Source organism: Chlorocebus sabaeus, chromosome 21 (genome assembly GCF_047675955.1).
Source record: "Chlorocebus sabaeus isolate Y175 chromosome 21, mChlSab1.0.hap1, whole genome shotgun sequence".
NCBI classification, from domain to species: Eukaryota; Metazoa; Chordata; class Mammalia; order Primates; family Cercopithecidae; genus Chlorocebus; species Chlorocebus sabaeus.
Genome location: NC_132924.1, coordinates 122,227,707 through 122,251,268, shown reverse-complemented (window position 1 = coordinate 122,251,268; position 23,562 = coordinate 122,227,707). Strand labels below are relative to the sequence as shown.

The 23,562-nt window shown below is 51.3% G+C and overlaps 1 protein-coding gene across 1 annotated transcript in view; it reads right to left on the bottom strand.

The window, feature by feature from the left end:
- Nucleotides 1-3,635: 3,635 nt before the first annotated feature.
- The window catches only part of LOC103227188 (zinc finger protein 282), a 30,495-nt gene continuing 10,568 nt past the window's right edge, over nucleotides 3,636-23,562 (bottom strand). The window contains exons 3-8 of the mRNA XM_007983358.3: nucleotides 22,739-22,865; nucleotides 22,076-22,195; nucleotides 19,333-19,452; nucleotides 17,255-17,368; nucleotides 15,917-16,030; nucleotides 3,636-5,997 (exon numbers count right to left, since the gene is read on the bottom strand). Coding sequence (XP_007981549.2) covers nucleotides 5,162-5,997; nucleotides 15,917-16,030; nucleotides 17,255-17,368; nucleotides 19,333-19,452; nucleotides 22,076-22,195; nucleotides 22,739-22,865 — 1,431 coding nt within the window. The 3' untranslated portion in view covers nucleotides 3,636-5,161. The remainder of the gene's footprint in view (nucleotides 5,998-15,916; nucleotides 16,031-17,254; nucleotides 17,369-19,332; nucleotides 19,453-22,075; nucleotides 22,196-22,738; nucleotides 22,866-23,562) is intronic.

The following is a 23,562-nucleotide window of genomic DNA, read 5'->3' as shown; positions in this document are numbered from 1 at the left end:
TCTCCTAGGGTCTGTGCTAGTGGCCGGGGTGACTCATAGCGTAGCTAAGGGGCACTAGTGCAGTAGGATCCCCCAGCCCAGGATCCAGGAAACCAGAGACTTAGCCTTGGCCATCACTAGCTCAGTATGGCTTCTATAGACCAGTATTTTCCCAACTTCTCAGTGGGATGTCCTGTGGCGAGTCTTCCGGAAGATCAGGTGTGTATTTCTTAAGCCCCCACCCTCATGTAGTCATATGCTTTCTAGTAGTGCTGTTCTCACAAATACCTTCTCTCCTGTTAGACGTTGGGCTCCCAGAGGGCAAGGACTAGGTCTTACACTTCTTTGTTCCCTAATAGGTGTTCATGAAACATTAACAATGCAGCTGCCCATCCATCCTCAATCTCATTCTCCTAACACCCTGCCTTCCTCCATAAAGTAAGGCACAAACTGAGGCCATGAGCATGAAGTTACCTGAGCTGTCCACCCACCTCAGGATCTGTTCCACCTCTCTGAACTTTTTGGAGCAGCAACCTTTGCAGAGCACTGCTTGTACCCGATCATCTGGTACAGTGCTGAGGAAGGAATGCTACAATCCAGATGTCCCTGTTAGAACTTCCTAGGCTGATGGGGACAGAAAGCCCAGAAAAGCATATCCTGAAATGAGGAAGGAATTTGAATGCCTGAGAAGTTGAACACAGGTCTGTAAGGACACAGATGCAGCTCTCATACTTCCAGGAAGTCTGTTGGGAAAGAGTTTCACTCTTTATTGGGTCCTCTTTTCTTTTTCTTTCTTTTTTTTTTTTTTAACTATTCGAATTTTTATTGCATGCATTGTGGTTTTTTTTTTTTGTTTTTTTGTTTTTGTTTTTTTTGGAGACAGAGTCTCACTCTGTCACCCAGGCTGGAGTGCAGTGGCACAATCTTGGCTCACTGCAAACCCTATCTCCCGGGTTCAAGCGATTCTTCTGCCTCAGCCTCCTGAGTAGTTGGGATTACAGTTGTGTGCCATCACACCTGGCTAATCTTTGTGTTTTTAGTAGAGATGGAGTTTCACCATGTTGGCCAGTCTGGTATCGAACTCCTGACCTCAAGTGATCCACCTGCCTCGGCCTCCCAAAGTGCTGGGATTACAGGCGTGAGCCCCCATGTCCAGCCTGCATTGATTTTTAAATTAAAAGTCAATTTAAAAAATAGGCTGGGCTGGGCGAAGTGGTTCACACCTGTAATCCCAGCACTTTGGGAGGCCGAGGTGGACAGATCACTTGAGGTTGGGAGTTACAGACCAGCCTGGCCAACATGGTGAAACCCCATCTCTACTAAAAACACAAAAGTTAGCTGGGCATGGTGGTGGGGGCCTATAATCCCAGCTACTCCGGAGGCTGAGGCAGGAAAATCACTTGAACCCGGGAAGTGGAGGTTGCAGTGAACTGAAATGGCACCACTGCACTCCAGCCTGGGCAACAGAGTGAGACTCCATCTAAAAAATAAATAAACAAAAGACAGACCAAGTGCAGCAGTTCACACCTATAATCTCAGCACTTTGGGAGTCTGAGGAGAGAGGGTTGCTTGAGCTCAGGAGTTCAAGCCCAGCCTGGGCAACATAGCAAAACCCTATCTCTACAAAAAGTAAAAAAAAAAAAAAAAAGCCAGGTGTGGTGATGCATGCATGCCTATAGTCCCAGCTACCCGGGAGGCTGAGGCAACAGACTGCTTGAGCCCAGCAGTTCATGGCTGCAGTGAGACATGATTGAATCACTGCACTTCAGCCTGGACAACAGAGTGAAATCCCATCTCTCTCTGTCACCCAGGCTGGAGTACAGTGCTGCCATTTCGGCTCACTGCAACCTCCACCTCCCGGGTTCAAATGATTCTCCTGCCTCAACCTCCCAAGTAGCTGGGACTACAGGCGCACGCCACCATGCCCGGGTAATTTTTTTGTATTTTAGTAGAGATGGGGCTTCACTGAGTTGCCCAGGCTGATCTCGAACTCCTGAACTCAGGCAATCTGTCTGCCTTGGCCTCCCAAAGTGCTGGGATTACAGGTGTGAGCCACCATGCCCGGCCTTTCTGTTTTTAAAAATTGTTTCTTGGCCGGGCGCGGTGGCTCAAGCCTGTAATCCCAGCACTTTGGGAGGCCGAGACAGGCGGATCACGAGGTCAGGAGATCGAGACCATCCTGGCTAAAACGGTGAAACCCCGTCTCTACTAAAAAATACAAAAAAATAGCTGGGCGAGGTGGCAGGCGCCAGTAATCCCAGCTACTCGGGAGGCTGAGGCAGGAGTATGGCATAAACCTGGGAGGCGGAGCTTGCAGTGAGCTGAGATCTGGCCACTGCACTCCAGCCTGGGTGACAGAGCGAGACTCTTGTCTCAAAAAAAAAAAAAAAAAAATTGTTTCTTTATTCTAGAGACAGGGGTCTCACTATGTTGGCAGGGTGGTCTCAAACTCCTGGTCTCAAGCAATCCTCCCACCTCAGCCTCCCAAAGTGCTTGGATTACATGAATGAGCCAGCACGCCCAACCAGATTGCTTCGGCTCTGGAGGTCCAGACTGCAGTAAGCCAATATTGCACCACTGCACTCAGCCTGAATGGCAGAGCAAGACCTTGTCTCTAAATACATACATAAACTACATTTCCTCAGAAGGAAAATAAAAATCCACCCCCAAAGCAAGGCCCCAGTCCTGCTTCAGGATGTGGACTCCAGAGTCTTCACTGAGGATCTTCGCTGCCTGGGAGCCAGCAGAGGCCAACATCCTGAGTGTCACCATCTCCAATCAGTTCTGGGGATGAGGCTCACTATGGGGCTCTCCAGCAACCTGTGCCAGGGCTTGGGACGACTCATGGTGTAGCTGAGGAGTACCTGGTGACGTGGCATCCACCAGCCTAGGATATAGGAAAGCAGAGAGGCTTGGCTCTCACTAGTTCAGTCACTAGGCCTCCTTGGGAATCTGCCCCTTGAAGGTAAAATAAAGGGGTCAGACAGCCTCGTGCTCAGGTGTTTTCGTTTTGTTTTCAAGACGGAGTCTTGCTCTGTCGCCCAGGTGGGAGTGCAGTGGTGCGATCTCAGCTCACTGTAACCTCTGCCTCCTGGGTTCAAGCGATTCTTCTGCCTCAGTTTCCTGAGTAGCTGGGATTACAGGCACGCACCATCACGCCCAGCTAATTTTTGTATTTTTGGTAGAGATGGGGTTTCACCATTTGGGTCAGGCTGGTCTCAAATACCTGACCCCGTGATCCGCCTGCCACGGCCTCCGAAAGTACTGGGATTACAGGTGTGAGCCACCGCGCCTGGCCAGATGTTTTAAACCTGTATCTCAACAGTAACGCCTCCCCTCTCCTCACACTCCTGGCAACCAAAAAGCATTCTGACCTTTCCATGATCTAGATTAGGAAAATCCTTTCTGCATATGCTTTTGAAAAGTGGCACACTACCCCCTCCCCCAGCAACTGATCACTGGAGGGTCCCCTTCTACTCTAAAAAAACTCTACTGAATCCTGTCTAATTTCTCATCTCAATTTGCTTTCTTAATATTTGTCTCCTTCAAAAAGCAGAATGAAGACCAAAAAAAATACCCCATTGAATTGGATTCCAGTTCATTGAGGCTTTACTGTAGGCAAGCTGGAGAACCCCCAGCTCTGTGAACATGCAGTCTGCAATCTGGATACCTTTTATTTAATGTCAAGAATTCCCTTTGCACGGCAAAAAGGGGTCTGAGGAAAGCGGAGCAGCGTAGATGAGGGTGAGGGCGGAAGCAGGGCGCTCACCAAAGTGGTGCTGGGTGCCGGCTGCCCACTGAGCTCCCAGCTGGGAAGAATGCCGGACTCACGGCAGGGGCAGGGAAAGTCATTTTTGACACAAACAAGGGTCCTGGGGCATGCCACCCCACCCGGTGCCAGGCCATGCAAGACGCTGAAATGGAGACTGTGGCCCCTCGGGACACTGCCCAGAGCCATGGAGCAGGTGCACCAACGTGAAGGGGAGTCCTCTGGGCGCTTCCCGAGGCGCCTGCAGGGTATGGAGCATAGCAGGGTCTGTATCCATGTCCGTGAACACGGGCAGTAACAGATAGCACCATTTGGGAGGCCCAGGGCAGGAGAGCCTGAGGCTCAGACTCTAGCACCCACTTGCCCGGCGCTCCTGGGAAGAGGCTCTTGGCTGCTCTCTCAGCGAAAGCCTCTCCTTCGCCTCTCTGCCCTGGGAAAACTGAATGAATCATCACGGTGAGGTCTGACCTGGGGCCCTAGCTGCCTCTGGGGGACCAGGCCACTGTTGTGCAGTGACAAGATGCTGCTGCACGAGATTGAGGGGCTGGGGGCGGGAGGGACAGGCTGGGGCCAAGGGGGCACCAGGAGCTCCCATGGAGAAAGAACCCTCTGGATGCACAACCTGGGGTGTTTCGTAGCCAATCTGTTCCCCGCTCCCAGGAACCCCAGGAGCTGGCCTCCCGTCGCTTCTGGTTTTGTCCGTGGGTGAGAGAGAGGAACGGAAGAGAGGCCACGAGGGCCAGGCCGGCAGCTTCCCGGGCAGTGGAGGTAGGCGGTGAGCGTGGCGGGGCCGCGCGCGCCCCTTCCCGTGTGATTGGATGAACCGTCTCACCTTCCTCTTACTTTCCTCAGTCACCAGGAAAATCCTACCCCGCTTATCTTAGAGGGATAGGCCAAGGGTGAAATGGATAACGGATAGAAAACTTAAAAAAGTATAAAGCGCTATTGAAACGCGAGGCAGTGTTGTCATCATGGTGTTACCCTTAGCACATCCCTCGGCCTTCGTTTTTTTTCAGGGTGTCTCCTAATCTTGGGACCTGATTTCCTGATCTCGGAAGGGCTTTGGGACTCCCTGGTGGCTTCCCCTGATGACCATCTGTGGCCCAGTGGTCCCAGGGCACCCGAGGGGGTGTGAGGGCGGTGCCCGAGGACGCTTGGCTCCTCGCGGTCCCCCTGGCCCTTCCCCGGCCACTGGGTCCACCCTAGAGACGAGCTGGGCGTCCATTCAGACCAGATAGATCTGGGGGACCCAGTGGCCTGCCCCACCCCGGGGGACCCCCAAACGGAGTGCAATGCCTGTTGCCGATTTCCAGACGGTGGCCAAGGACACCGGGCAGGGTGATTGGTGCTCAGACCGCCCTCGGGTCGCCTCCCAGCCCACTCTGTCCGGCCCTGCCCTCCCCCAGCCGGGCCCTAGTCTCGCTCGGGTGGCGGCGGGAGTGGCCGTGGGGCGCCTGGGCCCGGGCCGCCGCTGTGCACACGCAGGTGGTCCTTGAGCGACTCCTTGTAGCGGAAGCTCTTGCCGCACTCGCCGCACGTGTAGGGACGCTCGCCCGTGTGGATGCGCTGGTGCTTGAGCAGGTTCTGCTTGCGGATGAAGCTCTTCCCGCACAGGGCACACTGGAAAGGCCGCTCGCCCGTGTGCAGCCGCTGGTGGTTCTGCAGGTGCTCCTTGCGGCTGTAGGTCTTCTCGCACTCCGAGCACTTGTAGGGCCGCTCGCCGCGGTGCGTCATCTGGTGGCGGATGAGGCCCGAGTGGCAGTTGAAGCTCTTCTCGCACTCGGCGCACTCGTAGGGCCGCTCCTTGGTGTGGCTGCGGTGGTGGATGATGAGGCTCTTGCGCACGCCAAAGCTCTTGCCGCACTCGGGGCACGAGTAGGGCTTGCTGCGGGCGCCATGCAGGAGGAGGCTTCGCCGTAGCCCGCCAGGGCAGCAGCTGCCACAGCCGCCGCCTGCCCCCGTCCCCACCTCCGCGCCGCCGCCCCCACCGCCCCCATCGCCCCCGCCGCCCCCAGTGCTGCGGTCCCCACCCAGCGGCGCCTCGCCCGAGCCACGCTCCCCGGGCAGCGCCTGGAAGCCGTCGTCTAGCAGCCCTCGGCTCGGGGGGCCACCCGGGTTCTCGGCCACCGCAATCGGGGGCAGGCTCTGCGGCTGTGGCTGCGACTGCGGCTGTGGCTGCGGTGGCTGGGGCTGGGGCTGGGGCTGTGGCGGGGCTGGGGGTGGGTTCTTCACCATCAGCAGGCTGTCACCTGGGGAGAGAGGAAGAAGTAACATGGTGACAGGGGCTCTCGACCAGGACCCCACACTGCTCCCGAACAGGGTCCAGGGAGCGTGCTATCTGAGCCTCAGTTCCACTAACTACGAGGGATTGCACAAGGTGCTGGGCCACGATCTACATGGCCCTTCGACCTTCCTGAAGCCACCCTGCTGTGGAACCCAGAAACGGGTCAAGCAGGTGGCACACGGCAAGGACAGGAAGTCCCTCCAGAACGCTGAGGACTAAGGGGTAGGGGACCTGCTGTCCAGAAATCATTTTGGAAGATAGAATTGCTCAGAAAAAACAAGACTTACCTGCAGTCTGATGGACGATGTTTTTTGTTTGTTTTTCCAGACAGGGTCTGGCTCTGTCGCCCAGGCTGTAGTGCACTGGAGAGATCATGGCTCACTGCAGTCTTGGCCTCCTGGGCTCAAGTGATCCTCCCACCTCAGCCTCCCAAGGAGCTGGGACCATAAGCATGCGCCACCAGGTCCAGCTAATTAAAAAAACAATTTTTTCCACCAGGCGCAGTGGCTCATGCCTATAATCCCAGCATTTTGGGAGACCAAGGTGGGCAGATCACCTGAGTTTGGGAGTTGGAGACCAGCCTGACCAACATGGAGAAACCTCGTCTCTACTAAAAATACGAAATTAGCTGGGAGTGGTGGCGCATGCATGTAATCCCAGCTGAGGCTGAGGCAGGAGAAACACTTGAAGCAGGGAGGCGGAGGCTGCGGTGAGCCGAGATCTTGCCATTGCACTCCAGCCTGGGCAACAAGAGCGAAACTCCATCTCTCAAAAAAGTAAATAAAATAAAATAAAATAAAATAAAATGTTAAAAGGCCAGGCACGGTGGCTCACACCTGTAATCCCAGCACTTTGGGAGGCTGAGGGGGGTGGATCACAAGGTCAAGAAATCGAGACCATCCTGGCCAATATGGTGAAATGCCGTCTCTACTAAAAATACAAAAATTAGCTGGGTGTGGTGGTACACACCTGTAGTCCCAGCTACTTGGGAGGCTGAGGCAGGAGAATCACTTGAATCCAGGAGGCAGAGGTTGCAGTGAGCTGAGATACCACCACTGCACTCCAGCCCGGCGACAGAGCGAGACTCTGTCTCAAAAAAAATAAATAAATAAAAATAAAAAATACAAATTTTTTTTTGTGTTGAGACAGGGTCTCACTGTGTTGCCCAGGCTGGTCTCCAACTCCTGGGATCAAGCAATCCTCCCACCTTGGCCTCCCAAAGTGCTGGGATTACAGATGTGAGCCAGCACAGACACTGACAATGCTCACTTTTATCTCAGGACAATCTCTCAATGGGAAGGGAAAAATTTTATCCAAGGTGAAAACCATCTAGAGCCCACAGAATGGAATGCAGGGAGCTAGAAACATAAGCATCAGACGGGCTGGCAATCATGTTTCCACTAAGCATGTGGGGCATCTGATTTGGGCAGGTGTGGGCAGCTGGGACAGGTGAGTCCCACCCTGGCACCTGACTCACCTCGACCTTGGCAGCACAGTGACAGGTCCTCCTTGCACCCATGGCAGTGGCCACCCAGCCTACCACCCCAGGAGACGCGGTTCTTACCCCCTTTCCTCCCAGTGCACAGTTCTTGTGCCTTGGGGGGCAGTGGGAGACAAAGCCCAGGCTCTGAGCATCAGAATGGTGACGTCAGGCCCAGTCCTTCCCCCTCCCACCACCCCCCACCCTCCCCACCCAGTGGTTCTTATGTCTCACACTCTATCACCTCCCTGGTCTTCAGTTTGAATTCCTTTCTCCCTAGAGGAGCCCTGCTCCCCAATTTAGGGGACAGCTGTGGAAGATCTCTGAAGAAAGGGACTGCCTCCCACCTCTTCTCAGCATCCTTTTCTCTTCGTGCTCACACCCCTCTGCCCAGGGCCCAACTGCTCCCCGGAGGCCGCTTCTCAGGCCATATCTGCCATGTTTCCATCCAGCCCTCCTGTATTCATTGGTGTTTGACTGAGATCTGTCCTTACATGATACTCTTAAATAGACTGGGCCCGCCCTCCCTCTCTGTCTCAATCAAAATTGACCTGGCAGAGAACCATCTCTGCAGGACACTGGCCAGGTGCAGAGGCCAAAAGAATTCTCTTCACCTCAGTGCAGGATGCCTGGGAGGGGTCATCCCAGCTCCAGAGCATCCCGGGAGATCGCTGTGGCCTCTGTGGCCATGGCACTGAGGGTCTTTGCTTCTCTGTCTACCCAGTCCTGCTACTCTCACTCCTTCCCAGGTGTTATTCCTAGAGGACTTGCAAAGAAACCATATGCACATAAACTCCCAGGGGCTGTCTCCCAGGAAGCCAACCTAAGACAGTCCTACTCTGACCATTCTTCCAACCCAGTGTGAGCCTCAATCCACGTTCTCACCACCCCGCCATGCCCTCCACCTCCAGCCTTTTTCTGTCTTCCTGACCCAACTTGGCTCCCCAGGCCCAGCAGCCCAGGTACTTGCTAGGGCACCATGACTGCCTTTGCTCCTCTATTGTGCTTGCCTGGAGAACTCCAGTCCTGTGACTGCACCCAGGCAGCTGAAAAACTGCACAAGCTGGTCAGGCACAGTGGCTCATGCCTGTAATCCTGACACATTGGGAGGCCAAGGCAGGAGGATTGCTTGAGCCCAGGAGTTTGAGAGATAGCCTAGGCAACCTACGGAGACCCTATCTCTATAAAAAAACACTTAAAAATTAGGCACTGTGACACACGCCTATGGTCCCAGCTACTCAGAAGACTGATGCGAAAAGATTATTTTTTATTTATTTATTTTATTTTTTTTGACACGGAGTCTGGCTCTGTCACCCAGGCTGGAGTGCAGTGGCCAGATCTCAGCTCACTGCAAGCTCTGCCTCCTGGTTTCACACCATTCTGCTGCCTCAGCCTCCGGAGTAGCTGGGACTACAGGCGCCCGCCACCTCGCCCGGCTAGTTTTTTGTACTTTTTAGTAGAGACGGGGTTTCACCGTGTTAGCCAGGATGGTCTCGATCTCCTGACCTCGTGATCCGCCCGTCTCGGCCTCCCAAAGTGCTGGGATTACAGGCTTGAGCCACCGCGCCCGGCCGCGAAAAGATTATTTAAACCTGGGAGGTTGAGGCTGCGGTGAGCCGTGATCGCGCCACTGTACTCCAGCCTGGGTGATAGAGTGAAACCCTGTCTCAAAAAAAAAAAAAACCCTTGAGGGGCCTCCACACAGCCCAGCATCCTGGCCCACATCTCTAGTGGGTTTTACTTTTCCACTCTGAAACGATTATATCATCCTTCCTCCTCTACCCCCCCCCACCCCCACTCCCTGCCCCATGCATGGCCATGAGGGTTTTCCTTTCCAGTCACTGGCTGGTAAGTGATTCACATGAAAGCACGTAACGTAGGTATGGTCAGTGGGGTATGGGAAGTTTGCTGGGAGGCTTCTGGAAGGAGTTCCTCACTCCTTAGAGTGCGCAGATGGGCTTTCCTGTGCACTCATGTCTGGATGTGACGCTTGGGACAGCGGCAGCTGCCATGCTACCAGCCTGGGGATGAAGCCACACCGAGGATGGTCAGGCAAGGAGTTGGAAAGAACCTGGGTCCTTGAAAACATGGTGAGTCTTTGAATCAACTAAGCCTGAACCTGACCTACCTTAAGACTTCTAGTTAGGTAACAGAAGACATTTCTTTATTATTTAAGGCAGTTTGAATCAGGGTTCTAAAGTAGTTGGGAGCATCTGACCTGAGACAATGGTCTAGTTATCTCCCACCTTAAAAGAACCCCCTCCCTAGACCCGCATGGCCCCTGCCCTAGCTCCTCACATGTCATTTCCGTTCCTTTTTATAGCAAGACTCATCAAGAGTCACTGTGCTTGCCCTTACCACTTCTTCACCTCCCATTCTTTTAAATGATTCCAATCAGGCACACACCCTTGCCATTCCACTGAAAAACTTTTTCGTTTTTGAGACCAAGTCTTGTTCTGTTGCCAAGGCTGGAGTGCAGTGATACAATCTCTGCTCACTGCAACCTCCGCCTCCCAGGTTCAAGCAATTCTCCTGCCTCAGCCTCCCAAGTAGCTGGGATTACAGGTGCCTGCCACCATGCCTCGTTAATTTTTGTATTTTTAGTAGAGACAGGGTCTCTCCATGTTGGCCAGGCTGGTCTCGAACTCCTGACCTCAAATGATCCACCTGCCTCTGCCTCCCAAAGTGCTGAAATTACAGGTGTGAGCCACCACACCCAAAAACTTCTGTGACAATCACCAACAATTTCCAACCTGCCAAATCCACCAGCCTCTTCCCTGTCCTGCATATGCAGCCACTCATGGGTGTCTCACGTAGTTAACCCTCCCTGAGAGATTCTCTTCTCCCAGCCTCTGTAACACCTTGCTCCTCTGGTTTTCTGCCAGGCTCAGAGCTAAGATCTCTTTAATTCTTTGCTTACACTGTCCCTAGAACTCATACAGTCCTCAACAACCTAAGTGTAATAACTTGACTGGCCTTTGTCCCCGGTTCCTGGGAAGAAGCCTCTAAATCTTTGGGTTTCCTGAGTGACAGGGGTGTCTTTGTTATTCATGGTGCTCTCTTAGAGAGTTCAAGCTAAGGAGATGACAAAGGATGGGGCTGCCATGCCAAAAAGACCAAGCACGTGATTAAAGGGTTAGGGTTTGAGGGGAGGGAAAGGGGCTGGAGACTGAGCTGAACCTCATGGCTAATGAGTCAATCAATCATGCCTATATAAAGAAGCTCCAACAGGAACTCGGAACGCCACAGTTCAGTGAACTTCCCTGGTTGGCAATGCTCTGCATATTTTCACACATTGACATGCTGGGAGGGTGACACATCCTGACTCCACAGGGAGGGAACAATGGAAACTTCATGCTTAGGACCATCCCAGACCTTGCCTTATGGGTCTCCTTTTGGCTAGTTCTGATTTGAAACCTTTTGCTGTAATAAAACTATAATGATATATATAGCACTTTCCTGAGTTCTATGAGCCATTCTAGCAAATTATGAGGGGGTGATGGGAAACCCAGAATTTATAGCCAGTTGGTCAGAAGTGAGGGTGGCCTAGAACCCCCAAATTTATGGCTGGTATGTGAAGAGAGAACAGTCTTGTGGAGGTGTGAGCCCTCAACCTGTGAGATTTGGCCAACTCCAGGTCGCTGATGTTGGAAGTCACTGCAACCTGTAACTCCCAAATCAGTCTACCCCCAAGCTCTCTCTTAAACTTCAGACTCCTATATTCACCTACTTCATCAGCTACTTGAGTGTCGCCTCAAATTTTAATAGGTCCAAACTAGAACTCTTGACTCCAAACTAGAACCAGCAACACAGGTTCTTTTCCAGGGCTTGGCACTTGAGCAAACAGCACTACCGTTCACTCACTTCTGTAGGACCCAGACAGAGGAGTCATTCTTGATTCCGCAGCCCCCACACGCAACCCATGAGTGACACTCTCAAAGTGCATCTGAATCTGTCCTTTCTCTCCCTGTGCACTGCTGCTACCTCAGCTCTGACCACCTGCATCTCCCCACCTGGTCTGCATCAAATGCATGAGCCTCAGACATGGCTCTGCACCCCACTCCAATCCATTCCTGAAACCTATAAAAATGTAAACCAGATCATGTCCGATTTCATACCCTTTATTTAGTCTTTCTTTTTTTTTTTTTTTTTTTTGAGACAGGGTCTCGCTCTGTTGCCTAGGCTGGAGTACAGTGGCATGATGATCTCTGCTCACTGAAACCTCCGTCTGCTGGGTTCAAGGGATTCTCATGCCCCAGCCTCCCGAGCAGCTGGGATTACAGGTGCCCGCCATGACACCTGGCCTAGTCTCCTTTCTTATAAGAATAAAATCCAAACTCTAACTTGGCCCATAGGTCATACATGCTCAGGTGCCTCAGTCTACGGCTCCATCCTCCTCCCCAAAGCCTCCATGGCCTCTGCCCTCACTTCCCTCTTCTTGGTCTTCTCTTCCCCCCGCAGCCCCATGGCCGGCTCCTTCCCACTGCCAAGGGCACACTCAGTCAGGCACCGCTTCCCCTTGGAGGTCTTTCCTGACCACTCTGCCCTTGCTCTGCCTCATGTCTGCACTCCTTCCTGTTCTCCCTGCCATTGTTCTCAGAGCATTGCTGCACCCTGGCTTTACCTTGCCTGCTTGCTGGCCTGCGTATTCATCCTCTTTCCACAAAAGGTCTTTCTTCACTGCCAATTTTTTTTTTCTTTTTTTTTTGAGACAGAGCCTCACGCTGCCACCCAGGCTGCAGTGCAGGGGTGCAATCTTGCTCACTGCAACCTCCGCCTCCCGGGTTCAAGCAATTCTTCTGCCTCAGCCTCCAAGTAGCTGGGGTTACAGGCGCCCACCACCACGCCTGGCTAGTTTTTTTTTTTTTTTTGTATTTTTAGTAGAGACAGAGTTTCACCATGTTGGCCAGGCTGGTCTCAAACTCCTGACCTCAGGTGATCCACCTGCCTCGGCCTCCCAAAGTGCTGGATTACAGGCCTAAGCCACCACACCTGGCCCTTCACTGCCGATTCTAAGTGCTTACAATATTGTGTAACACATGGCAGGCACTAAGTAAATACCTGCTAAAAAAAAATAGAAACTATGAAAGGTTGGAACCACTGTTTTAACCCAATGCAGTGAATAATGTGGGAATTTCAAGAGGGTGCTTTCATGTCATATTCTATGGGTGTTGGCATCTGGGAATGGTGGCCCGGCTTCCGGATCCTAACCACCTCTCACTCCAGAAGCACCTGTTAGCCACTGGACTCCAGAGTCCTAGCTACGCTTCCTGCTTCAGTGGAGGCACTGATGCACATTAACTTTGGGCAAACTGAATCTTCTTCTTGTCTTACACTAACTGGCTGAGAGCAGTCTCAGTACACACTCATTAATAAATAAATTCAGGAGTCCCTTTTACAAGAATGTAATATCCAATTGGGTTGAGGTCTGCCTTTGAGTCAGACGGATACCAGTTCTTTCCCTCTTACATATCCCACGGCTGGAGAAGGAAGTTGGCAGGGACAGGTATCCCGTGTCTGCACCATGTTCTCTACCCCGACTCTTCTCCCCTCCATCCCCTTTCCAGAAGACTCTTCCACATAATAGCATGTCTACCATCTGGCTGTCCCTGGCAACCATAGTACTAGGTTGGTTTTAAACCTCAAAGAAACCACAGATGAGATGCCAGTGTCAAATTCCAACACTGATAAATAGGAAGCAGGCTCACTTTGGGAGAAAGAACAGAGGTTCTGGTAAGAGGCTGTCGTGACTAGGAAGGCAAGAGAACCATTTCCAGATACTCCTATCTTCCAAATTCTGTGCATTTCCTCCCAAATGCTAGGGTTCAAAGGTCTCTCAAATATAAAATAACATAGGCTGGGCCTGGTGGCTCCTGCCTGTAATCCCAGAGCTTTGGGAGGCCCAGGTGGGAGGACTGCTTGGGGCCAGAAGTTCAGACCAGCGTGGGTAATACAGCAAGACCCTATCTCTACAAAACATTTTAAAAAATTAGTGAGGCACAGTGGTGCATGCCTGTAGTCCCAGCTATTTGGGAGGCTGAGGCAGGAGCATCACTTGAGCCCAGGAGATCGAGGCTGCAGTGAGCCATGATCACACCACTGCACTCCAGCCTGAGCAGCAGAGTGAGACCCTGTCTTTAAACAAACAAAAAAAAGGTAAAACAATATGAGGCAAATCATTTTATGATATCCAAACTTAAGTAGGAAAATGGATGGGTCCTTTGCAAATCCTTGCAAATTCTCCATGGGCCTTCCTAGACTGCTTTCCCCACAGTACAGGTCCCCAAGAACAGGCTCCTCGAGGCCCACACGCTCCTAGCCAACTGGGAAGAATCAGAAGATAGCATTGAGGATAAGGAAGGGTTTGGGCAGAATTTGCTGGCCCAGGTCAGATGCACTAGTTCCTATGCCTTCAGGGCCAGAGCTAGCAATGGTAGCCTACAGCTGTGGAGGAAGCGGTGGAGCTGGCTTTCTTCCGGTGCTCAGCGCCAGTGTCCTGGCTTCCCCCATCTCATCCCACCAAGCCAGCCGTTAGAAAGAGGACCACTTTCAATGCTATTTGAAATAAGGACATCTGTTGTTCCTATCTCGTTCCTGCCAATTCCTCTAGGCCCACACTGGCTCTTCTAGAACTAAGTTTGTCTTATAGAGAGTGTGATCTGCTCGCCTGAGTTTGAAATGGCTGTTCAGAACCAGAAACAACCCATGTCCTCCGCTCTTATGTGGAGTTTAAGCTCTTTCAAGATGTCAGCTCTGGGCACAGTGGCTCATGTCTGTAATCCCAGCACTTTGAGAGGCCAAGGCAGGAGGATCACCTGAGGTCAGGAGTTCGAGACCAGCCTGGCCAACATGGTGCAACCCCATCTCTACTAAAAATACAAAAATTAGGCGGGCATGGTGGCGGGCGCCTGTAATCCCAGCTACCGGGGAGGCTGAGGTAGAAGAATTGCTTGAACCTGGTAGGCGGGGGTTGCAGTGAGCCGAGATCGCACCACTGCGCTCCAGCCTGGGCAACAGAGCGAGAGACTATCTCAAATTAAAAAAAAAAAAGATGTCAGGAATATGGACAGGGAACACACATTGAGCTATTCTGTTAACACTTCGACCAGCCAAAAGACACTAGGTCAGCCATGTTGAGGGCAAGAGGATGGTACTGGGTTTTAGCGAGGAATATTAGCCTGAGCTAAGAGTGTTCAATAATCCATAAACATATGCTTAGGGTCATAGGTCAATAAGCGGAGCTTCAGAAGGACCCAAAAGACCCAAGTCTGGTGAGACATTCGGTTCCATAACTGTTGGGGAAAACAATCGTCCCTTTCTCTTTGAGCTTCAGTGTGTTCATCAGTTACTCCGGGATGGTAGCTCAGGGATGCCTGGGGTACTTCAGCTACTGTTGTTTGGCTTTTTTGAGACAGGATCTCGCTCTCGCCCAGGCTGGAGTACAGTGGTGCAAGCATAGTTCATTGCAGCCATAACCTCCCAGGATCAAGCGATCCTCTCACCTCAGCCTCCAGAGTAGCTGGGACCACAGGCATAAGTCACCACACCTGGCTAATTTATTAATTTTTTTGTAGACTCTGTGGGTCTCACTATGTTGCCCAGGCTAGTTTCAAACTCCTGAGCTCAAGAGATCCTTCTGCCTCAGCCTCCCAAAGTGCTGGGATCTTGGGTATGAGCCGCCATGAGCAGCCTGGCTAGTGTCTTCCAGCATGTGAGCCACCTGCTGCTGTCAACTGCCTCAGGCACACTGGCTCAGCTCTCTCCATTCCTCCCCTCCCTGCCATGAAGGGTTAAATTGTGCCCTCCCCCTCACCCTGCCAAGTATGTTGAAGTCCTAACCCCCAGGACTTCAGAATGCGACCTTATTTGGAAACAGGGTCACTGCAGACGTAGTTAGTTAAGATGAGGTCATACTAGAGTAGGGTGGCCCTGATCCAATATGACTGGTATCTTTATAAGATGGCATGTGAGGACAGACACAAGGGAACGCCATGTGACAAGAGAGGCTTGGAGCAACACATCTACAAGCCATGGAGCGCCAGAGGTTGCCAGCACCCACCAGAAGCTGGGAGAGGCGAGGGAGGAATTCCCTACAGACTTCAGAGGAAGCAAGACCCAGCCCACCCCTTGATTTTGGACTTTCAACCTGTGGAACTGTGAGAGAATAAATTTCTATTGTTTAAGCTGCCCAGCCTGTGGTACCCTGTTATGACAGCCCCGGGGAACTAATACAATATCACACTCCAGAAAGAATGGGGGCGCTTTGGTGCAGAACTTTGAAAGGCTGCCATCAACAGAACATCGCCCTACGAGGGGTGAGCTGAGAAGAGCAGCAGCCTTCCTCCAGGCCTCAGCTGTACAGCTCCAGAGGAGAAACCCCAGGGCCCAGGTAGGCACTACTCACTAGGGCCAGAGTCCAATCCAAGCTCGCCGTCCATTGAGTCACGTGGTCCCCATGGGTATGGCTGCTCCTCCTGCTTGATCCATGACAAAATGTCATGTGCTGAGATGAGAGACTCTGTTGTCATGGAAAGAAGGCAGTCTTAGATTTTGTTCATTTCCACTCGGCCTCCCATCAAAGGTTTGAAAACCATCCCACACGGCGGCTGCAGCCTGCAGGGCATGTTTTGGTATCGGTGTTGCATTTCCAGGCCATCCTCCTTACCCTCGTAAGCCCCTTCCTAAAGGGACTCTCTCTGCTCACTGCATTTCAAGTTGGCCAGAAAGAGGCTTAGCCCAAGGTCTGTGCAGAGGCAGGGCCAGGATTAAAACCCAGACCTCCCAGCCCTACCGCTTAGCCCCAGAGGAACTCATGGGGCCAGGACAGGCCAGAAGAAAGCCCCAGATAATGGCCCACGGGGCCATAGCTAACGGGTATGACTTAGAAACCAGCGATGGTAGAGGCTGCAACCAGAGGTCACTGATAAGAACCACAGTGAGGCAGGAAGGCCCCGCTTTCCCTCTGCCCTGGGTCCCCTCAATTTCTGTTGTGAAGGTGACAAAGCACAAGGAATCCTAGATTCAACTTCTCATCCTCTCTCCCTGGGACGGTGGGTAGGATGAGACTTGTGTCCTAACTACCAGGCGATGACACTGGACTTAGCTCTGCAAACACACGGACACACACATAGGTCGTGGGCAGGTGGGGCTTCCATTGTTCTTTTATGCCTCCCTGAATGCCTAGACCCTCCCTACAAGTTTCTTGGGAAACTTCTAACTAGTATTCACTCAAGAGAAATTCCAGAAAATGTAAACGATTTTCTGACACAGAACTATATGCAGCTTTTAGATGCTTTTTGGTTGTTTTTATTGTTCAAAAATCAGTGCTGAATAGCTGGACGCGGTGGCTCATGCCCGTAATCCCAGCACTTTGGGAGGCTGAGGCGGGCAGATCATTTGAGGCCAGGAGTTCAAGACCAGCCTGACCAACATGGTGAAACCCCATCTCTACTAAAAATACAAAAAATGAGCCGGGTGTGGTGGCACATGCCTGTAATCTCAGCTACTTAGGAGGCTGAGGCAGGAGAATTGCTTAAACCCGGGAAACAGAGGTTGCGGTGAGCTGAGATCATACCACTGTACTCCAGCCTGAATGACAGAGCAAGAGTCCATCTCAAAAAACAAAAAATCAGTGCTGAAGTAATTTTAGTATCGGTTGCATAGACACAATAAATTATTAATTTAATGATTCCTTTGGAAAAGCGCTGGTTGCCCTCAATATTCATTCTGGCCCTGTTCTCACCTGAATTGGGATCCGTGGGAATATCTCTGTCTGCCAAATCCTGCTGATCCCACACGCACTGATGCTCTTCCTGTTTAATCCGGGACAAGAGGTCCTGGGCAGAAATTGGGGAGTCTACTCTCGGGAACAAGAGCGGCAAAGGTGTTAGAAGATGAGAAATTGCCTGCAATTTGAGTAAATCTCTGATTTCATGCAATTATCTCTTTCCCCTAAACATCAGGTACAATTACATAAGTCTCATTAACTAAAGGTTGAAGTCAACTTGGCCCCAATTAACGGAGCTTTTGCTGCAAATAAGAGGATGCTCTAGGGGAGTGACATTACAGTCTCTAAGAAAGAGTCTTTCTGTGCTGTAGGAACTTAAATCTCCTTAGAATAAGGTTCCTATTGCTGGGTGCGGTGGCTCACGCCTTTAGTCCCAGCACTTTGGGAGGCCGAGGCAGGCGGATCATAGGGTCAGGAGATCAAGACCATCCTGGCTAACACAGTGAAACCCCGTCTCTACTAAAAATACAAAAAATTAGCCGGGCGTGGTGGTGGGCACCTGTAGTCCCAGCTACTCAGGAGGCTGAGGCAGGAGAATAGCGTGAACCCGGGAGGCGGAGCTTGCAGTGAGCCAAGATTGCGCCACTGCACTCCAGCCTGGGTGACAGAGCAAGACTCTCTCTCTACAACAACAACAAAAAATTAAAAAATTTTAAAAAAAGAATAAGGTTCCTATTCTGGTGCTGAGACCACCATGGAAAGCGGTATTTCCTCTGGAAAGATGACAACTTCCAGAAAGCCTTTTTTTAAAAATTATATATTGACAAATTATAGTTGTATATATTTATAGGGTATAAAGTAATGTTACGAGAAGCCTTTAAAGCTGTTGAATGGGATTTTTCTAAGATGTAAGAAAAAGACCCTATATTTTCTTTCTTCTACAGAGTCTCAAACCTAATTTACCCTTATTGCCTTCTTATCTCTTAAAGATCTCCTTAAAGATCCTAATACTGTGATGCTTTCGAGGGTCATGCCTGATGACAAGTGAACAGGCTTTCCTCTACCCAGACACTGTGAGCACTTACCTATGGGTGTGAGGCTCTGACTAAGGGGGGGATGAGATTTGTGGAGCTCTAACCTGTGAATAAGTAAAGGGCTACAGTATGTTAATATGTCTCATGATTGTTGATTTTATGTGTCAACTTGGCTTGGTCATGGTACCCAGAGATTTGGTCAAACATTATTTAGCTGTTTCTATGAAGGTATTTCTTTAGATGAGATTTGAACATGTAAGTCAGCAGACTTGAGTCGAGCAGATTGCCCTCTATGATGTGGGCGGGCCTCATCAACCAGCTGAAGGCCTAAGGAAAACACAGACCTCCCTCAAGGAAGAGGCAATTCTGCCTGCAGGCTCGAGCAGCCACATCAGTGCTTCCTTGGGTCTCTAACCTGCTGGCCTGCCCTGTAAATTTTGGACTTGCCAGCCTCCACAATCACAAGCCAATTCCTTAAAATAAATCTCTCTTTTCCACACACACCCTTACGGGTCCTGTTTCTCTGGAGAACTCTGATTGATACATACATCTGCTCTAACAGAGTTCTCACCTACGACAGAGTCCAGCTGCAATGCCAGCTAAGAGGAGGTCCCTCACAGGACCGCAGGTATGTGGGTGCCTGGCACAGAGGCAGCAGCCCATAAACACTTGTTTAAAACAATGAAAGGCCTTCCTGGTCAGGGAACAACAGGTCTTCCTGACCTGCCTGTTCCCCCACCCATGAAGCCTTACACTTAGTACTTCTGCCAGGATATTGTTTCTAAAGGGGAAGATGGAATAGTTAAAAACAGATAATATGAGGAAGAGAGGAAACAGAACACGCTGAGCCCAGGTGTACCAGCAAATTGTCAATGCTGTTTGCCACGTCTGTGTCCCCTGGAGGAATCCTGGCTCAGCCCAGCCCTGGATGCACAGCTCTTCCATTTCGAGCTCAGCCCTCTGGCCTGGCACACGCGACAGCTAACTCTGGGGGCTGGCAGACCATGCTAACCCTGTCCCCTACCCTCTCTGGTGTGGACGGCTGCTTGGCTCACTCACCAGTAATGGATTCTGTGGGGATGGCTCTTTCCTCCAGGCCCCGCTGACCCCGGACACACAGGGCGTCCTCACGCTTCACCTGGGAAGACGCATCCTGCGCAGGCACCAGGGGCTCTGCTCCTGGGGACAGAGAATGACATTGCTTTGTGTCTTTTTTTTTTCTGCGTGCTGGTCACCAGGATATTCTGGGCTCAGAAGCATGGCTGACAGCACTTGCCAGGGGAGAAGACAGGGGTCTTGGGTTCCTGTCGGAGCCATGGGGGACCCTGAGAAGCAGAAGGTCTCAGGAGCAGAGAGGGAGTCAACATTCAAGAAAAAGGGCTAGGCAAGCAGCAAAATGAGGGGTGATGAGGCTGAAGAGAGAATTCAGAAATACCCTAGAGCTACATAACTGGCTGGGTCCTAATCAGGACTGGGCCACAAGTTGGACTTCTCTGTGGGAGTCATTAGTCCTTGTTTGTCACCCCAATCAGAAAGAGCTGGCCAGGCTGAGGCCAGATGCACACACACTGTATATATATGATTTGTAAGAAGCCGGGCTGGGCAAAAAGGCACAACTAAGCTCTATTGTTGGACAGATAGTGCACAACCTCCTTATACAGTCAGTCTCACCGTCATCAACAGGTTCTTGGAAACAGTGAGTTCAAGTGAAATGACACACAGTAGATCCTCGAATAACGTCACTTCCTCCCATGGTGTTTAGTTATAACATTGATGAGAAAGAAAAATTGGTTGTGTTATATGTCATTTTAAAGCCACAGTTTCTGAGACCCTATCAGTGACATTAAGTGAGGACTCGCTGTGCATAAAAGACAATGACATAGCGTCTACATAGAAGCCCAGCATGAAACAAACAGGGCCTTTTCTTCTGATGGCGCCCGCTGTGCAAGAGGAGGCTCAGGCACCAGGAAAGAGAGAACACAAAGAATCTGAAGACTGGGATCCTGGCTTCAACTCTGCACCAACTCAGCGGATGAGTCATTTAGCCTCTCTGGGTTCCGGTCTACGTTTTTCATCTACAAAAGGGACACAGTGATCCCTGTTCTATCTCATGCTCAGTGGTGGTTTGATAACCAACTGAAACTGTTGAGATTACAGTGCTTCAAATGTAAAAAGCTACCTCATAAGACTAGGTGCTGTTACTACCACTGCTGACCTCAAACTTCTGCAGTGCTTGATGAAGACAGGGAAGGAGTCATTTACAGGAAATGTCCAGGACAGGCAAATCCATAGACATGGACAGTCGATTAGTGGTTCCCAGGGGCTGGGGGTAAAAGGGAGCAGGGAGGGACTGCTTGTGGGTGTGAGGTTTCAGTGATTCTCCTGCCTCAGCCTCCTGAGTAGCTGGAATTACAGGTGCACGCCACTGCACTCGGCTAATTTTTTGTATTTTTTAGTAGGGACGGGGTCTCTCTTTGTTGGCCAGGATGGTCTTGAACTCCTGACCTCAGCTAATCCGCCCGCCTCGGCCTCCCAAAGTGCTAGGATTACAGGCGTGAGCCACTGTGCCCTGCCAGGTGCAGGGTTTCTTATGGTAGAAATGTTCTGGAACTCGATAATGATTTTGGTTGCATGACTTTGTGAGCCACTGAATTGCAGTCTTTAAAACAGTAAATTTTATGGTCTGTAAATCACATCTTAATAAAAAGGAAAGATTGGGAATGGGAGGAGGGGAGAGAGTGGCCTTGAGAACTGCCTTCTAAGGTGAGTTTCAGGAAAACGTTCTCCACTTAAAAACAAGGGAGGACATGGCCGGGCGCAGTGGCTCACGCCTATAATCCTAGCATTTTGGGAGGCTGAGGCGGGTGGATCATTTGAGGTCAGGAGTTCAAGACCAGCCTGGCCAACATGGCGAAACCCCGTCTCTACTAAGAATACAAAAATTAGCTGGGCGTGGTGGCGTATGCCTGTAGTCCCAGCTACTCAGGAGGCTGAGGTTGCAGTGAGCTGAGATTGCGCCACTGCATTCTAGCCTGACCCACAGAGTGAGACTCCATCTCAAAGAAACAAAAAACAAAATCACAAGAGAGGACAGAGGGCCCAGACCGGCAAAAGTTCCTCCAATGAAGTAGAGAACACAGTTTGAGCACCAGATTTCACCTAGTCCAACAATGCTCAGGAAAGCTGGCCCTGAGGAAGGATTTCCAAGGCAGAGGCAGGCCTAGAACCCTAGGCCTTCCACCCCAGCAAGAGCTCATCAAGTGTGATGTGTTCAACAGGCCCGATTTCCTCAGGCTTAAGATTCCTTCTTGAGTGAGTCAAGTGCCTTGCAGGGCAAGCCTGCAGGTAAGCCGCGTGTGTTGGCCGAAGAATGAGGTAATGACGCTGCACATTAGGCTGAGCAATAAGCGACGGGACGGGCCGGGGCGAAACCCCGCATGTGCCGCAGACTGCTTTTTCCCTCCTCTGTCAGCCTCTCTGAGCCCAGGCCTGGGGCCTCTCCCTGTAGTTCCACGTCAGGCCCGGGCAGAAGCATAAGCCTAAGCCCTTCCTCATCTCTCCACCCAGCTTACCTGTGAGTCCAGAGCTATGCAGCTTTAACAAACCAAACGGCAAATATCCAGGGTGCTATTCTGAGCCCTGAGATCTCTTCCTGTAAGGGACCGCCAAATTTCAACTGTGGCCGAACTGGCCCCTGGGAGCCACCCAAGAGCCTCGCCCCATGGTGCACACACAGTGGTGCAGGCTGCCAGCTGTCCTCTCTTGCCCTTCCCTGGACCCTGCACTCTTCTGCTGCCATCACCTGCATCAGGATCCATTGAGATTTCTCTCTCTTCGGGGTGGCGCTGCTCCCACACGCAAGGCTCTTCCCTGGGCTCAGGCTGGGCCGGAGCATCTGGCTTGGGGACTGGGCCCTCAGCGTCTGGAAGTGAGGAGGAGGGAGGGAAAGACTGAGTGAAGTTGACCAACGCATCCAGCAAGGGGACAGGAGAACTCTCCGCTACCCCATCTCCCCCTCTCCACCTGGGTGTCCCTCTTTGGCAGCAGTTATGCGAGTTAGGCAGGTAATCTCTTATGAAGAACCTTGAAAACGAGTCGATAGATTCCCAAATTTCTACTGTAGGAAGAGCTGGCCTCTGAAAGCCAACATGAGACCAGCTATGGCTCACCCCGGACTGCTGGGATGTGGGGCGTGGTGAGGCGCGAATGGTGCTGTTTTACTGTAATCCAACGTGGTAGTGTTGTAACGTTGAGTTCTATGGTAATGGGCCCTGTTACTGGGTTTTAAATTTTTATCCTATTGTAAACTGTTCTATTTTACTAGCATTATAAGCAAATGGTTTTCTGAGTTTCCATTACATAAAAACATGAAACAACCTGCCTAGGCGGTGCTAATGTGGACGAATAAGCATTTCACAACCCTCTGCAGAGATGGCTCACCAAAGAGGAGAGAAGGCGTCCTTACCCAGGGACATGAGGGTTTTGTAGTTCTCCTTCACAAGGTTGTTATAAAGCTCCTTCTGCCATTCGTCCAAGTTCTTCCACTCGTCCTCGGAGAAGTACACAGCAATGTCGACAAAAGTCACTGGAACCTGAGCCAACAAGCGGTTAATCTAGCGCCTCCTGCCTGCTCCTCCCCACCACCTCCCCTTTCCTGCGGGCCACAGGACCCACTCCCCACCAAAGCCCGGCCTTTGCTCTCCGTGGTTCCCCAGTCCCCAACGTCCATCTCTGTGGAGTCAGTCCTCTCTGTCCCGGACCTTCTCATGCTTTCAATAACACAGATGGTCAACCCTGCCTTTTTAGAAATAGCATTTAGCTACATCTATTGTTATTTCACTTTTAAGTCAACTGGATACCTGAGGGTAAAGAGCAGTCAATATGCTTCTTTTGGTATTCAGGGTGACACAGGGGTGGCAGGTTCTCAGAGTGGGTATCCGTGAGCCAAGTAGAGTAAAACCTGGTTACCAAACCTGTATTTCAGGTCAGGTCACCTCTGTGTACACAGTTACCTCTTTGTCAGCAAAGCATGTAAAATCTGAGGCCTGTGCTAAGGTTCAGAACCTTGGTCCACTTCGTTCACTACTCTATCTTGATCATCAAGGAGCATACAGTAGGGAATCAATAAATACTTGAGTGTGCTGCACAGTGGGTGCCAATACGCGGAAGCTCCACTGCAGCCCGAGTCATCGCGTGGTGTCAGTCACTTGTCAGACTGATGACAAGTATGTTCGGATCTGTTACAGAAAGCTGATTTCAGTTTGCAGTCACTCACTTCGGCCACTCACC